The sequence below is a fragment of the Psittacula echo genome (assembly GCF_963264785.1).
Source record: "Psittacula echo genome assembly, chromosome: 10".
Taxonomy (NCBI): Eukaryota; Metazoa; Chordata; class Aves; order Psittaciformes; family Psittacidae; genus Psittacula; species Psittacula echo.
Genome location: NC_137741.1, coordinates 15,342,384 through 15,357,464, shown reverse-complemented (window position 1 = coordinate 15,357,464; position 15,081 = coordinate 15,342,384). Strand labels below are relative to the sequence as shown.

The 15,081-nt window shown below is 42.0% G+C and overlaps 1 protein-coding gene across 1 annotated transcript in view; it reads left to right on the top strand.

The window, feature by feature from the left end:
• The window catches only part of AGBL1 (AGBL carboxypeptidase 1), a gene marked incomplete at both ends in the record, with an annotated part of 282,988 nt that overhangs the window by 184,244 nt on the left and 83,663 nt on the right, over nucleotides 1-15,081 (top strand). The window contains one exon of the mRNA XM_080626759.1: nucleotides 12,291-12,451. Within this exon, the coding sequence (XP_080482885.1) occupies nucleotides 12,291-12,451 (161 nt within the window). The remainder of the gene's footprint in view (nucleotides 1-12,290; nucleotides 12,452-15,081) is intronic.

The following is a 15,081-nucleotide window of genomic DNA, read 5'->3' as shown; positions in this document are numbered from 1 at the left end:
AGCCCTGGGGCTCAGTGTTTCAGGACAGCCACTTTGGAACACAGAGACTCTCCAGGATCTATTAAGGATTTCTATCGGCATCAGAAGATGCAACAGGGCTTGGAGAGGAGCAGAAGGCTGCGTAAGCGAATGTGCGTCACAACGCGCAGTGAACCAAACCATCCTTGGATGAGCAAGAGGGAATATTCCCTCCAGGTTGCTGCCCGGTGGGAAATCAAAGGAATGAAGAAAATCTCTCCTTGCCTCCTCCTCAGCTTTTAGTTCTGGTTTGTTGTGCTTTCCATTGCTCGGTGATTACATCCGTGTCTTAGTCAGGTATTGTTTTCTGCTTGAGTTGGGAACATTCCCTAAAGCTGTTCAGAGTGCACAATACTCTTGTTCTCTCTCTCAGGCAATTTTAGATGGAATTTTGGCAGATTGCACAAGTGCAGAATGTTTACAGTCCTGTCTTACATCATCATGTTCCTGTATCGTTTCTTCTTCATTTGACAGATTTTTCACTGTCAGTCTAACATGGATCGGAGATTGAAGTGTATTATCATAGTGCAGTGCACTGTGGGTAATCCCATGCAAATTGTTCTGTGGAGAGTCATGCTAAATTATGTTCTTAGAAAAAAGGCAGGAAAACAAAGGCTTTTTTAACTGTTTGTTCTTTGGATTTCAGAGCAGCTGCCAGAGGCACAGCGTTAAGCCAGTTGTTTGACACACAGCACTGTGAGCAGCGATGCTCCTTCTCACAGGACACTGCTAAGGGGATGAAGTTGTGCCCTGAAGTGGGTTTTCTATGTGCATGTGTCTGATGTTTAGCTTTAAAACATTGCTAGCTTGTCAAAGAATAAATGAGAGTGGCACAGCAAAAAGAAAAGCCTTTTGCCACTTTTTCCATTTCCACTGTACAAACATCTATAGGAAGTATCAGGTTTTGTGAACTTAAAGGACACCAAATGCCTTTTGGAAGTGGTAGATCTGATCATACATAGTGTTGGTTTTATATCTTTGCTTTCTTTTGTTCTCCATTATCAAGGTCATTTGCTGGGAAACTGGCTGCTTTGTTCCTCTGAAAGTTCATATACTTTCCTAAACTGAAGCAGTAATCCTCCCTTTGGACAGAACACTTGATTGTGGTAGAAATGATTGCCGTGTCACAAACAGAGGATTATCATTTGAGGTAGAAATCATAAAAACAAGTTGAAGAAAAAGGCACCTTGTTCTTATGCAAATTTTCCCAGGTGATACAGCTGAAGATGAGAAAACCTGAAAGCCTCTAATCTGGAGTCAGCATCTTCTCTGCTGATAAAGGTTTGCTGCTTTGCTGTGAGCAGTCAGTAGGTTTTCAAAGACTTGGAGACTTTTAGTTTAGTTTTACAAGGCCTTTATGCTTCTCAACTAATGCTGTAGGAGGTGAAGCATTTATCAGCTGCTATGCATTTGCTTCCTGTTGGTCTCCATCTCTGATAAAGCCAACATGGAAATATCCATAGCAGAACAAGAGGAAGCGTAAGGTGCTTTTGTGTGAGTCACGTCAGTTATCCCACTTGCTAGAAAGAGCTGCATCTCCTTCACCCCAGCTCTGTCTCTCTGATCTTGTCTTCCTTTCTTCAGTCTGTTAGTTACAGGCTTCAAAGAGCTGATTTCTTTTTCTCTTTCTGTCTGAAAGCACAGTAAGTGAAGATGTTAAACTGAGCCTGTGCTGGTGGGATTACATAGGGGAAAAGCTTATAGGTGATTGGCAAAAGTCTGCATCCAGCTGCCAGCTCTGATTCTCCTCCTTGGTGAACAAACCCAAATATCTAAAATCATTTGCACATTGCTGGTCAGTTCCTCATGGACAAGCACCACAGGTTCACCTCTCCTGTAATAAAGTAGAAGCCTCTGTTTTGATCTGGTTTTGTTGTCCTTTTAATGTTTTTTTCCCAGCCAAATTTAAGGTACAAATATTCATCAGCCTTCTTAGTGGCTATCAGTTTACTTTGTACGACACGTAGGCTGGTGATAAAATGAGCCTTTTGACTCTGTGGACCTGTAAACCCTGCTTTGCAGTCGGTGAAAGCTGCTTCACCTGAGAGAACTTTCCTGATGTTTGATTTCTGATTGTGGAGACTGCATTCCCAGGACTCATTGTAGGATGTCCTTCCTAATCCAGCCTTGTAAGAACATGATCAGTGACTTGCTCTTGTGCTGTCTGGTGAGATCTCTTTTTGACCCAGCTTTTTCATGTACTCTTTAACTCTTTATATGGTATTATTGTATTACATGTTCATTACCTGAACCTGTTTTAAATCAGAGCAGACATCAAAGAGGGTCCTGGAGCACCTTTGCCTGAATTACCCTTAGTGTTATGAGCCATTCTCTAAGTGGCTAGTACAAGGTATTGAAAAGAAAGAGAAGAAAGAAACAGTCACATTCTCACTGTTGTCCATTTTTCTGTCAAATGACACAAGCTGCAAGAAGGGTCCTGTGTCAGAATGATTATACTGAATGATTATACTGTAAGAAAACAGCCAACATGCTCCTGATTGTACTCCCATCCTTCAGCTTCAAAGGGAGCAGTTACCAGGCTGGGGGAAGCCTTCTCCTATGAAATGTCTCTGTCCTCTCTGATATGAACTGGGCATAGATGCTTTCTATGCTTTCCTGTGTGCCTTTGGCTTGGAAAGTCAATGCCTTCTTTGTTGTTTTAGAAGTGCTAATACAATAAATTGTGGAATCATAGTTGGTTCCTGTCACTGATCCTGAGGTTGCATGGAGTGATAGGTGGAGAAGCCAGCTTTGATGGTGTTTGCTGAAGATGACCAAAGAGAATTTGTGATATGAAAGAAAGAAATTAGCCTGGGGGAACCCATTTATAATTTAGGAAAAAAGTTGCAGATAGCTCTTGATTTGTATCAGCATAAGGGGATTGACATACAGTTAGGGTAATGTAAATTGAAGTGGGAAAGGATGTGCTTGCCACTTACCTGTGGATGTCGGTGTGAGGACCTATTTGAAGTAAGTTTTTAAGGAGACCAACACGGAGGGTCTCAGGATAATCCCTTCTGAATATGTGCATGTAGTTATTCCACCGTGGAAGCTGGCATGTGGCATGCAATGTGATCTGGGCAAGAAAACCATGTCCAGGTGGAAGCTCTGCTCTGAGGCAATTGGCAGAAGGGAATAAGTTTGGAGAGCAGACTTAAATCTGGAAGAAAGTAGTATGCTTCAAGGCATGATCAAAAGGTTCTGGGAAAAAATATGGGACCCTCAGGACTGGAATAACAAGAGATTGTATAGGCTGAGATTTGGATGAATTCTGGAGCTGTTTGTGCTGCCTTGGAGCCACGAATACGCAAGTATGTTGGCAGAGCTGGTAGGCAACCAGGATGGGAACAGACCAGGATGCTGTGGGACCACATTGGATGGTTTACACTCAAAGACAATGCTTGCAAGTTGTCTGCTGTGTTATTTTATATTTAACTAACCTTATAACGCACAGAATCAGATGAAGCCCAGGTTTTCTTCCTGTCAGAGTTGTAAAGAACTTAACAAGAAAAAGATTTGAATTACTGAAAAGGAATCATTATAAATGGCCAGCAGACTTGATAGATAACTGTCTAAACACGTTTAATGAGGTGCTACTTATGATTCCTTCTGTCTAAAAACTCCATGGCATGAGAGAACCACCAAACCCAGAACCACAGGCACTGGGGTAGCGCAGGGATAAGGAAACCCAGTGACTGAGAGTATTCATAATTGATTGATAATAGGGTGGATTATTTTTGAAGAGGTACATGGGTTAGAGGAGTAAGGTGAAATGGCATATGAAGTTTTACCCATGGCTTTCAAGGATGAACCGAGTAATTTTCATGCAGATTGGGTTGCTGGGCATCCCAGGTGAGTCAGAACTGACAAAAAGATAGCCTTCTGTGAAAAAAGGCATCAAGAGATGTTGAGAGTTCTGGAGTGAGGCGCAAAAGCGCTGTTTGTGTAGTCATGATCCTAGTTAAAAGGCTGGAGAAAGTAGGTAGAATACATAAGGCATCCTTGGGATGGAAAGAAATTGATGGTAAAGTGACTCGAGCTACCACTTGGTAGATTCGTGCTGATCAATATTTATAGTTTTAATGGCTGGAAGGCATGGAGAACAGTAAGATAATAATATTTACTCTTTGCAGCTGAAACAAATTATACAGTGAGAAGGAGGGCTGAAAGATTTGGGGTACTAGAATGAAAGATGAAACATGGGCTGTGGCAGGGTAAAGCATGTTTGAAGGAATAGTTTAAAGCATTCAGACACATGGTAGGGCTCTGAATTAGCTCTAACCATTGAGGAAAACATAAGTAGCTGTTATAAAGACAACTTGGTAAAGATGTCTGTGCCTTGTGCAGCAGCAACAATAAAGAGAGAAGTGAATAAGCTGCTTGCATGTGTGAAGAAAGAGATAGACTTGGAAGATGTTATAATATCCCTGTAGATGTGAATGGTAACACCTCCTGTGGAGTACTATGTTTGTTATGGGTCATTTCTTTTGTAAGAGACAAAGAGGGGCTAGAAGGAGCAGATGAAAGTGTTTGGTGGCCTGGAAGGCAGCTTCAATACAGGGAAGGCATTAGGGATGCTGGAACTCCCCAGTTACAAAGGGAAGAAATAAAGCATGGCAGTGCAGAGTGCAGCAGGGTGCAGAAGTAACACTGAGCGCTGTACTGGGAGAGGCTTTGCAGGGAGTAGATGTTTGGCAGCAGCCTAGCAGGAAGCAGGGCTCACCACCCTGTTGGATTCTCCTCTACATAACATAGCTGCCAGTTTTACTGGCCTGCTTGTCCTCACGATGCCCTGATGCGGGAGCAGACTGATAGAGATGATGTGGGACAGTGTTATCAGGCTGGGGCAACAAGGGCAAGGTCTAGGTCATGCTGTGTTAGCTTCTCACTAAAATCTACTCCAGTACTTCAGTCCCTGTGTGGTGCAAAAGTGATCCCCAGGGTCTCATTTTGAATGGAGAATAAAAGCACACTAGCCTTGCTGTGTTATTTTGGTCAATACATGTTTTCATCACCTGTCTGATAGGAAGAATAACGTGTATTTTATTGGGGTGAGAGGGACAGGCTGTAAGGTTTCCTTCATTGCAGTTTATAACACAGTGAATTTTAAGATACAAACTACTTTGGAAGTTCCCAGTGTTGTTAATTTAATACTTTAAAACCACACACAAAAATAACAAGATGTTGTGTAATGTAATACAAGACTATGTGGCCATTTTGTGAAATTAAGATGCAACAATTGATTCTTTATGTGACAGATAATTAACCTGGAGATCCCCATAGTGGGTGGTATTATGAAGACAAATACCTTATTAAGAATGTTTAAAGCAGGTTAGACATTTTGTGAACAGCATCGGCATTTACGTTAGCCAGAATAAAGTTGTAAGTAGCACAAATCCTTTTGTTCCAAGGCATGTGGTGATCACCAGTCAGGATTAGAAAACGATTTTACACCCATGGTAAAATATAGAATCATAGAAGAGTTAGGGTTGGAAAGGACCTTGAGATCATCCAGTTCCAACCCCCCTGCCATGGGCAGGGACACCCCACACTAAACCATGTCACCCAAGGCCTCATCCAACCTGGCCTTGAACACCGCCAAGGATGGAGCATTCACAGCCTCCCTGGGCAACCCATTCCAGTGCCTCACCACCCTCTCAGTAAAGAATTTCTTCCTTAGATCCAATCTAAACTTCTCCTGTTTAAGTTTGAACCCGTTACCCCTTGTCCTGTCACTACAGTCCCTGATGAATAGTCCCTCCCCAGCATCCTTGTAGGCCCCCTTCAGATACTGGAAGGCTGCTATGAGGTCTCCCTGCAGCCTTCTCTTCTCCAGGCTGAACAGCCCCAACTTTCTCAGCCTATCTTCATACAGGAGGTGCTCCAGTCCCCTGATCATCCTCGTGGCCTCCTCTGGACTTGTTCCAACAGTTCCATGTGCCTCTTATGTTGAGGACACCAGAACTGCACGCAGTACCCTAAGTGAGGTCTCACAAGAGCAGAGTAGAATCTAAACTGGGTAAATTCGTAGCTGAAAATAAGGCTTGGATGGACCAAGAGTTTTCTGTTCACTTTTCTGTTCACTGAAGTCATTTATGCAGGCAAACTTTTAAGTGGAAGTAGACAGAGGAAGAATGATCCAGGGATTAGGCTGCCAATTTAGGACTTGCAAAATTTCAGCTTTTTGCTTTCCCAGGCTGCTTTTAAGAGCTAATTCATTTGACACATTCTGAGACATACTTGGAGGCCCACCTCACACTTAATCTCCAGATAGCTCCGGGCTATAACCTGTCTGTGACTTGCTCCAGATTCCACAGTGTTCAGATAGCAGGAAAAAGTATGTCTGTGAGAGAAAGTAACAGGTAGACTCCTGATGAATTTTCAAGGCGCCATCAGATGGGGTGATACCAGTTTACCTGTTACAAATACTGATAGCACGCAGAAGAAAGGTGCTTTCTTGAATAAAGCACTCGATTGTGACCAATGTAATTGTCATTCTTCTCTCATACTGCCTTGGGATCCCTGCATGACTTTGAACAGTTCCCTAGTTCTGTCCCCTGTCTGCCAAGTAGGAGGCTTAAGTATCCTAGAGCAGCATTTGCTTTCCTTTGGGAATTCGCATGTTGGGTTTGAGGTTTTTTTGTTTCTTTGTTCATTTTTAATAAATAATAAAAATAATAATAATAAAAAGCATTGCCCATGTTATTTTTTAGCTCTACTATCTGAAGCTTGCCTTCTGGACTGTCACATCCAAAAGACTTCTTCCTCAGGTGGTGCAGGCAAACTTCTCCTCCCCAGAACTGTTTGCAGTCCTTAGATCAGAACCTGGCACACTCTTATCACTGTGAAACGACGCAGATTCCTGCATTGGGAAAGGACAGGGAGACATCTGTGGGAATACTGTGAGGGAAATGTGGAGATCGGGATGTCAGACTAATAGCTAGTCAGCACCGCGGGAAGGAGGAGGAAATCCTTCCCCACAGTAGACCTGGAGAATAATTCATCATCTAAATAATTGTTTTGCTGGCACAAGTTTTTGTTTGCTAAATCGCCAGCTCTTCTATGAGCAGGTTGTTCAGGACTTTTTCTCCAGCAGATCAGAGGGGGAAGGTACATTGTCTTTCCACTCGTCTCTTGAACAGAGTTGCCTGTATGATGATTTATATGTTTAACCAGGGAAAGAGTCCATTTGAATGATTTAAACAATAACTATTTCTTTGCTTCTATACACAAGAGGTTTGCTCAGCCAAAATACCAGCTGAGTTCAGCAGAAGTTTTGTGAGGGGAGTCAAAGCAACCTAGGCCTTGCTTCCTCACCATGTGGCCAGAGGACCAGCTGAAATGAGGACAGACATTCAGAGCAGGGCATACCTCTCCAAGGGTGAGAAGGGGGTAGACGTTTCCATTAGCTTTCTTCTTGTTATCATTCCTCTATATCACCATCCATTGACCTCAACACCTCCTCCTTCTTTCTTATCGTTTTATCTTTCCCTTCCTTTTATCTTCTGTCTCTGCCATTCCTCTCATCTTTCTTTCTAAAAATTCCTGCTAACCTGTTTTTTTTCCATGCACCTTCAGCTTTTTCTACTTAGTTAACCCTCTTGAAATCTTTCAGCCCAAATTCCCATCCCCTCCACTTTATCTGTTTTGCGTGCCTGATCCAGAGGGATCGCTGGGCCATGAGAAAACCTGGCTTATTCCCTACTGTCCTAGTTGTCTAAATAGCAGGCTGCCCAGCACGTGTCTGAATACTTTCAGCCACAGGTTGACAGGCCAGTAACCTTCAGGGTTGGCCCAAGCTAAAATTAAGGCTGCAGACACCAGCCACCAAATGTTTCATTCAGCTCCCTGGTTTGTCCTCTGGAGTCTCCAAATAGTTTCTATTAGTATTCTGAGGGAGAGCTCACTGATGGAATTAGTGAGAAACCAGACTGTCGATTTATTTATACCCAGCCTTAGGGCATAACCATTGTGCATGTGTAAAGCTACTGACATGCAGGGAATATTTTGTAAGTGTGTATGTATAGGTATTGACTGGAAGTAAGGTAGCAGGGAAAAGCTGTTGCCCCAAGGATTGAACAGCAACCAAAAGTGGGAAAGGTTGCTGAAGTGGCTGTGCTGCATTGCCAAAGATCCCTCCTAGGAAACAATTGATCCCTCTGAAATCTTCTGTCTGCTTGTGTTTATTAGCATCTCCCAACTATAATTTTATTGTAGCTCTAGTTACCCTTGTGGAGAAATTTCTAATTTAACTTTTGGAGTCCTTCCACCTCTTTCAATAATACCTGTGTTATGAAACTATTGCTGCCTTTGGCTGCAGGAGTATTTAAAGCACATGAGTTAATGAATAACAAAGTTTTTCCACTGCATTGTCACTTAGCCTATGAAGTATTCTGAAGGCAAGTCGAGAGATATTGGAAACATTCAGTTGCAGATGTTTATTTGGTGCATCAGTGCTGAGTGTTAATGAACCGGTTTTCAAGTATGATTTGATCAGTTTTGTTTAGGAAAATTTGTTTTGACAACATGGGGGCCAAATGATAAGTCAAGAAATAGCTCTTTTGCCTGCTTTCCAGTTTCCTGTTACAGTGAGAGTGCCAATTAAGAGATGCAGGTGAGTATCCTGCTGTCCCAGCAGTTATGCTAGCATCAGTTTTGGCAGAGAAGGCAAGAAATTAGTTTAATGAGACCAAGTGTTAATAGACTAAGTGTCTGTTTCATACATCTGATTGGCTGTGTCAACTGCCTCTGGAATTTGTTTCATCCTATGAAAATAAATATATCCAAAACTTGAACTGTTACAAGGCATCACCTCCTCCCATGCTGCCTGTTGCAGTATGCAAATGTGAAAAGGGATTAGGAAAAGTTGTTTAGCTCCATTATTCTCTGTAATAGCCAGGAAACAATTGACCTGTTATCCCTTAACTTGATGCCTGCAAAAGACTGCATGACAGAGGCTATGGGACTAATTTGTATTGTGCATTGGAGCAGGATGCATCAAGCTGATGCTGGTCCAGACTGGTGCTTTCATGTTACAGAGAGCAGAAACTGTGTGGAGATGTGAACTGATCATCAAAGTAGGGTAGTTTTGTTAGCATGTTTCTGAGGGTGGACTAATTAGGACTGATGAGCTTGTCTGCAGCTTTCTGGTGCAGAGATACTGTTTCCTGCTTCAGAGTTCGTTTAGATTCTGCTGGCTTGGAAGATATGCACCATGCTCCACTGCTCGCATAGAGATGTCCAAAGGAGAACAGAGCTGAAAAGCATTGTGCTGGAGAAAAAGACAGGGTCACTGAGAATCCAGGCTGGCAGGACACTGCAGGGGAGATGCTGTCAGGCAGAGCAGCTTCCTCCTGTACAGCTGTAGCAAATGGACCACATACCATTGCTACATGCCAAAACATGACAGCTTCACTGTCATGGAGATGTGCTTCCTACCAGCTTCTTAACCAAACCACAGTGCACTGCTTGTACTGTTTGATTCTTCTTTCTTGCATTTCTTGTAGCGTATTTCCACAACTCTGAGTTGTAAGCACAATCTCAAATCTTTCACACCTGTTTGTGCTGCACAACTGCAAGGGAAATGCGTGAAGACCAGGCATCCCTTTCAGCAATGCAAGTGGGACGGACTACCAATCACTATAGCAGCTCCTGCATCGCTGCTAGATGCCATCAGTAGCATTAGTTTGCTATGTCAGACCTGTCAACAGCTTCAGTTTAGTGGTAGTCCTGCTGTGCACCTCCAGCTCCACTCTCTGCTAAGAGCTGAGGAGGAAGGAAGGAGAAGGAGAGAATTATCTGAGTTAAAAAAGAAGTCTGTGTTTGAAGTGAATAAAGTATGTTAACAAGGAATTCTCTAGCTGAGGTTTCCAGCTGCTAGTCCTGAGCTGTCTGGTATCAAAGCAATATGGGTCCGTCGTGCAGCAGCTAACTCAAGTGCATGAGCAATTACTGTCTGAGGCTTCTGAGGTATATTATGGTTTTATTATTATTATTTCTCTGCTCATAGTTTCTTAAGGCCTCTTCATATCCTGAATAAAGCTCCAGGGAATCATAAAGCCACAGGCTGAGTTTTTGCACAGTCACTATTCGCATCTCCTGGATTGATAGGTATTTAGGATGTTGTCATGATCTTGGAAGCCAGACCCTGAGGTGCACCCCAGGGAAAGCCACGAGACGCTCTTTGTATTCTTTGCCCCTGAGAAAAGAACTCTTTTGCTGTTGAAATGACATATTTTTTCTCAGAAATGTCACCGCTTTTGCCTGCCGATTGTAACTGCCACACTAAAATACCTAAAGTCTTTTAAAGTAAAATAATAAACCATTTAGGAATCTATGCAGAGCTGCTAAGCACTCTCATCATTTTGCGTTAATGACCCTTAGTTCCCATAAGCCTCTCCCTGTTTTCTTACTGTTATTAATTATTGCTATGGTTCATTGTACTAGGATTTTGCTTGGCAAAGTTTGCAATGGAGGCGAATGGTATGGAGAAAAGAAATAGCGCCAGAGATTTGCTATAAAAATACTTAAGGGAATGTTCTGAGAGCAGAAATCAGTTCTCCAGAGACCTTAGACCCTGCCTAGCAGGGAGGCTATGTATTTTCAGAGTGTCTGTGTGCTGTTCGGGGCAGGTCTTGTGCTTACCCAGTTGTCTGACCTCTCAGGATGCGTTTGCACTCTCTATTGTTTTGTGCTGTTCATGTTCATCATCATAATTATAGATTCATGCTTTGCTCACAGGGTCACAGAAAGGAAACAAGATAGCAATATCTTTACTATAGGAAAATATATTAGCTATCAGATAGGGTATTTGTAATGCCAGATGATATTTGCACGTGCTGGATCCACTAGAGATGAAGTGGTAGTTTGTCCTCTAGCAAAAATTCACTAAAAATGCTTTATAAGAAAGCTGCAGAAGTGTATGTGAGAAATCTCTTCCTTCTTCCATCCACTTGCGTATTTTTGGCTTAGAAATAACATTTCAGCATGAGAGAGCTGCTCAGACCCAAGGATCCCAAAGCACTTTATAAATGCAACAACTTTATAATCTCACTGTGAGATCAGAGCTCAGCCTCCTGTCATCGATTACAGACATGCACAGCTTCATTACCTGTAAGATATCCACTATCAAATACCTAGTAGAGAGTCAAGTGCAGACCATGCTGGCGTGGAGCTCACACTGTGCTAGTCCCAGGACTGTGAGCTGGAACTCCTTAGCTGGGGAAACAGTGCTGGAAATGGAGCTGGAGCTCTCATCAGGTTGACTGCAGAGATGTTTCATGCTGCAAAAGCGCATAGGGCTGATATTGGCAGAGGCAGCAATTGATTCAACCCCTGATGTGTTAGCACTAAAGACATATGATGTGGTCACTTAATGCTAAAAATGAAGGATTTTTCAGTTTCTTATTTTCTTTTTAGTGTATGTGAGCTTTATTTTTCTCCTGCCTTCTCACTGCTTGCATGAAACTGCTATCGATTACATTGACTTCCTGCTATGCAGGCCCTTAGTGTGTTCCTTCTTTGCTATATCTTTATTTTATTTTTTAATTAGTGAAAAAAAAACCCTAAACACAAACTATCCATAATCAGGGTCCATCCAAGTGAGGATCCACAGCTTGGAAAAGTCCTTCCTTGGAAGATGATGTTGATAATCCAAACCCTGTTTGTGCTTCTCTGTCTTCGCTTGTCTCTGCTAGAGAGACATCAGCTTTTAATTGGAATTCTTTAGAGGTGTGTGTTATTTTGCAATTACTTTGCAATTGATTTCCTTACAAAACAATTCATAACTTGTTAAGGATCTCTTCTGTCTTTCTCCCCCATCCCTGTTTCCCTTTTTATCTTTACCACTACCCAGTGTTTACAGTTATGGGACTTGCATTTTTCCCCATTGCTCAGGGAGATAACTTGTCCATAGAGAGAAAGAAAAATGAGTCTTAATGATTTATAAAAGTAGATTTACAGTTAGATCCTCCTGGGGCCTAATTCTTACAAGACTACTTCTGCAGATGTAGTGGAGGTAGTTAAACTATTTAAACTATTTGCCTCTGTTTCCTCATTTGTAAAGAAGAGGCTATTTTACAATAGCTTCTGTAGTCTAAGTGATGTCAGTTAATTTGCAAATGAATCTGGAGGGGAAATTTTCATATGTGGCAAATGTGAACAAACCCCTAATTCAGAATGGAAGGAGGAGCTTCTGCAAAGCAAGTCTGACCCTTTCCACGTACTTGTGAAATGTACACTCAGCACCGAAACTTTCTTCCTGTCTTCATCAGGGCCTGCAGCTGGGAACTCAAGAGCTGGAGGAGATGGGAAGCAAGTTTTGCCTTGGTTTGCTCATTCTGCACCTCAAATCCCTGCCCTGCAGCAAGAAGGTGATGACTCAGGCAGCACTCCTGCTAGATCTGGATGAGGAGATAACAGACCGGGCACAAAGGTCAGTGATAGTAGTATTGAGAGGGCTGTCCTAAAGGAATCAAGTTGGTGGGAATATGTTTTGGGTTTAAACCTGCACAAATGGACTAAGTATGGCTGAGATTTTCATCTTGGGAACTGGAGTGATTGAGAGCAATAGGAAATGAAGATACAATTGACTCCCAAAGAAGCTACTAAAATACTGGTTCCATGCCCTGCAGCCATTCATGTGGTTAAACAGGTGGAAGAAAAGAATCTGATTTCTATTTTCCAGTGAATTTCCATTTCCCCATCAAAACTGATTACCGGAGCATAGGCAGATGAAAATGCCTCAGCAGGAAACATTTTTCTGCTTACTGGAGTGTCAGGTGGTGTTCTGTCCACCTCAGATCCTCCATGGAGAGGATTTCTTACAGGGAAGACATTCTCTAAGGAGCTGCAGGGTAGGGAACAAATATTCCAGATTAGAAAAGGACTTTGATAGGGTGATTTATAAACTGTAGGCCTGATTCTACAAGGATGCTCCCAGAAATTACTCTCCTCCTCGTGTAATAGTCCTATAGATGTTGAGAGGAAAGATTTGTGACTTTTTGATGCATAAGAAGTCATCATGATCCCATCCATTATTTATTTGTTTTCTATATTCAGTGGAAGGATGTATTTAAGTGAGGTTGCCCCATTATAATAACTATAAGGGGAATTTGACATGGATAAGTGTCAGAATATAGGAATTTTGAGCTTGAATCTGTGGTGAAGCAGAAATATATATATTCCTTCTAGGACACCATCACTTCGTGCGATGTGCAAGCACATGTGCTTGTGATAATGTTTTTCCAAGACAAATGGAGAAAGAAAACTTAGTGATGTGATATGATTTGAAGCTCCCTAATGGCTTTGCCATCACAGAGTTCTCTCAGCTTCATCAATGAAAAGCAAGTTTTCCAGTTGCAGAAATGCCCCCATAATTTATAGCAGGCTTCCAGTCTTCCCCCTGCAGGAATACTTAACCGACATTACCACCACCTGTTCCTCATGCCAAAAACTGTTCTTACAAGCTTGTTTGCAGCTTTTAATGTTTATGAGGAACAATGAAAAGAGAGGGCTGAAACGCAGACATTCCTTTGGATTAGCTGTGCTCACTTGTACATGTGAACATATAAACGAAGTGATTAAGGCGAATGCTAAATGCCATCCATGCTGTGGACAGCCATCCAACAAATCACTTCTATGTCATCAGAGAGAATTACTGGAGCCTGGCTGGGCGGATGGTTTTGGGATTATAAATCAAACTCTCAGTTTTGAACTGGGGCTAGAAGTGCCTTTGCATGACAATAACTTAAGGGAAGAAAAACATTGAACCCTGACTAGTCTCAGACACTGATAAAAAGCCATCTGCTCACAGTAACTCAGTGAGCATTTCCCTGATCTTTATAGTCTTCTGTTACTTTTCGTTTAGTTAGTTTTATATTAATGGGAATTCATTTCATTTTCCCAATATTGTGTGGTAGTTGATCAGCACCCAAATAAAAAGCTGTCTAATTACACATAATTTTTAAGATGATAACGAAAAAAAGTTTTCTTATTTGTAAAACTCCCATATGGCTCCAAATGTGTCCATAGTAGCTGAAAGCAAAGCTTTGTACCCTTTCAAGTCTGCCCAACATTAGTGAGTACCTCCATGGCATCTAGGGATGGAATGTCACTGCTAAAAGGCAATGTGACAGTTACTTGTTCATTTTCACTCAACTGGGTATAATTACAGGTTTGTGGAATTTTAGTAGCTTAGGTGCAATGTGTCACCATTCATTTGTAGACCAGGTAAACAGGTGAATTTTTTAATCCCACCTAGATGTGTCATATTGAAGGAGCTCATTGCAGAAGGTCAGTAGCAAATGGAAGATGGAAGTACCAAAGGATTTGCTAGCATATTCTTTCTTAAAAATAAATAATTCATGGGAAATGATTGTGCAGAAAGTTGATTCTGAGTCAGAAAATTAATACTTTGCTCCTGGGTTTCTGTGAGTCTCACCAAGAGAATTGTATGATTTGATTTTAGTGGGAATAGGAGCGCTACTGGAACCAATGGGAGAATGCAGAATATAGAGAGCACACTGATACTGGGCAGGAGGGCAGCTATTTCTACACCAATACATTTTTCTGGAGGAAGCTGAGGGGTACCTACATCAATGGAAACTATACTGCTTCCTAGACTAGACCCATCTTCATGGGTTTAAGGAGAGTGAAGTATTCGTAGTTTAAAGATAGCTTTGTCGTCTTTGGTGGTTACCACAAAAATGCACAGCATCCTCTTATGCTTTCTATACTCTCTGCTTCTGAAAGCATGAGAAGATGTGATTGAAAACACCCCAATTTTTGTGTACCTTTGAGAGTCAGAGTCAGACCTGGAGATCCTTCAGGTGTACACAGGAAAAGTCTGGGCTGTTACCTTGTGCAATTTTTTCTCACATGGATTACATAGTGAGCAGTGGTGGCTTTAAACACCTTGCAGGCTGTCCTTGTTCCAGAAGTCTGCACTGTCTGGTCCCAGGAAGTGAGATGCCAGACAGATGTTTAAATGAAAAGCAATGGCTCTGACTGTATCTAATCTTTTCTGGGAAAAGAATCTAATGTGTTTCCTAAATATGTGTTTCT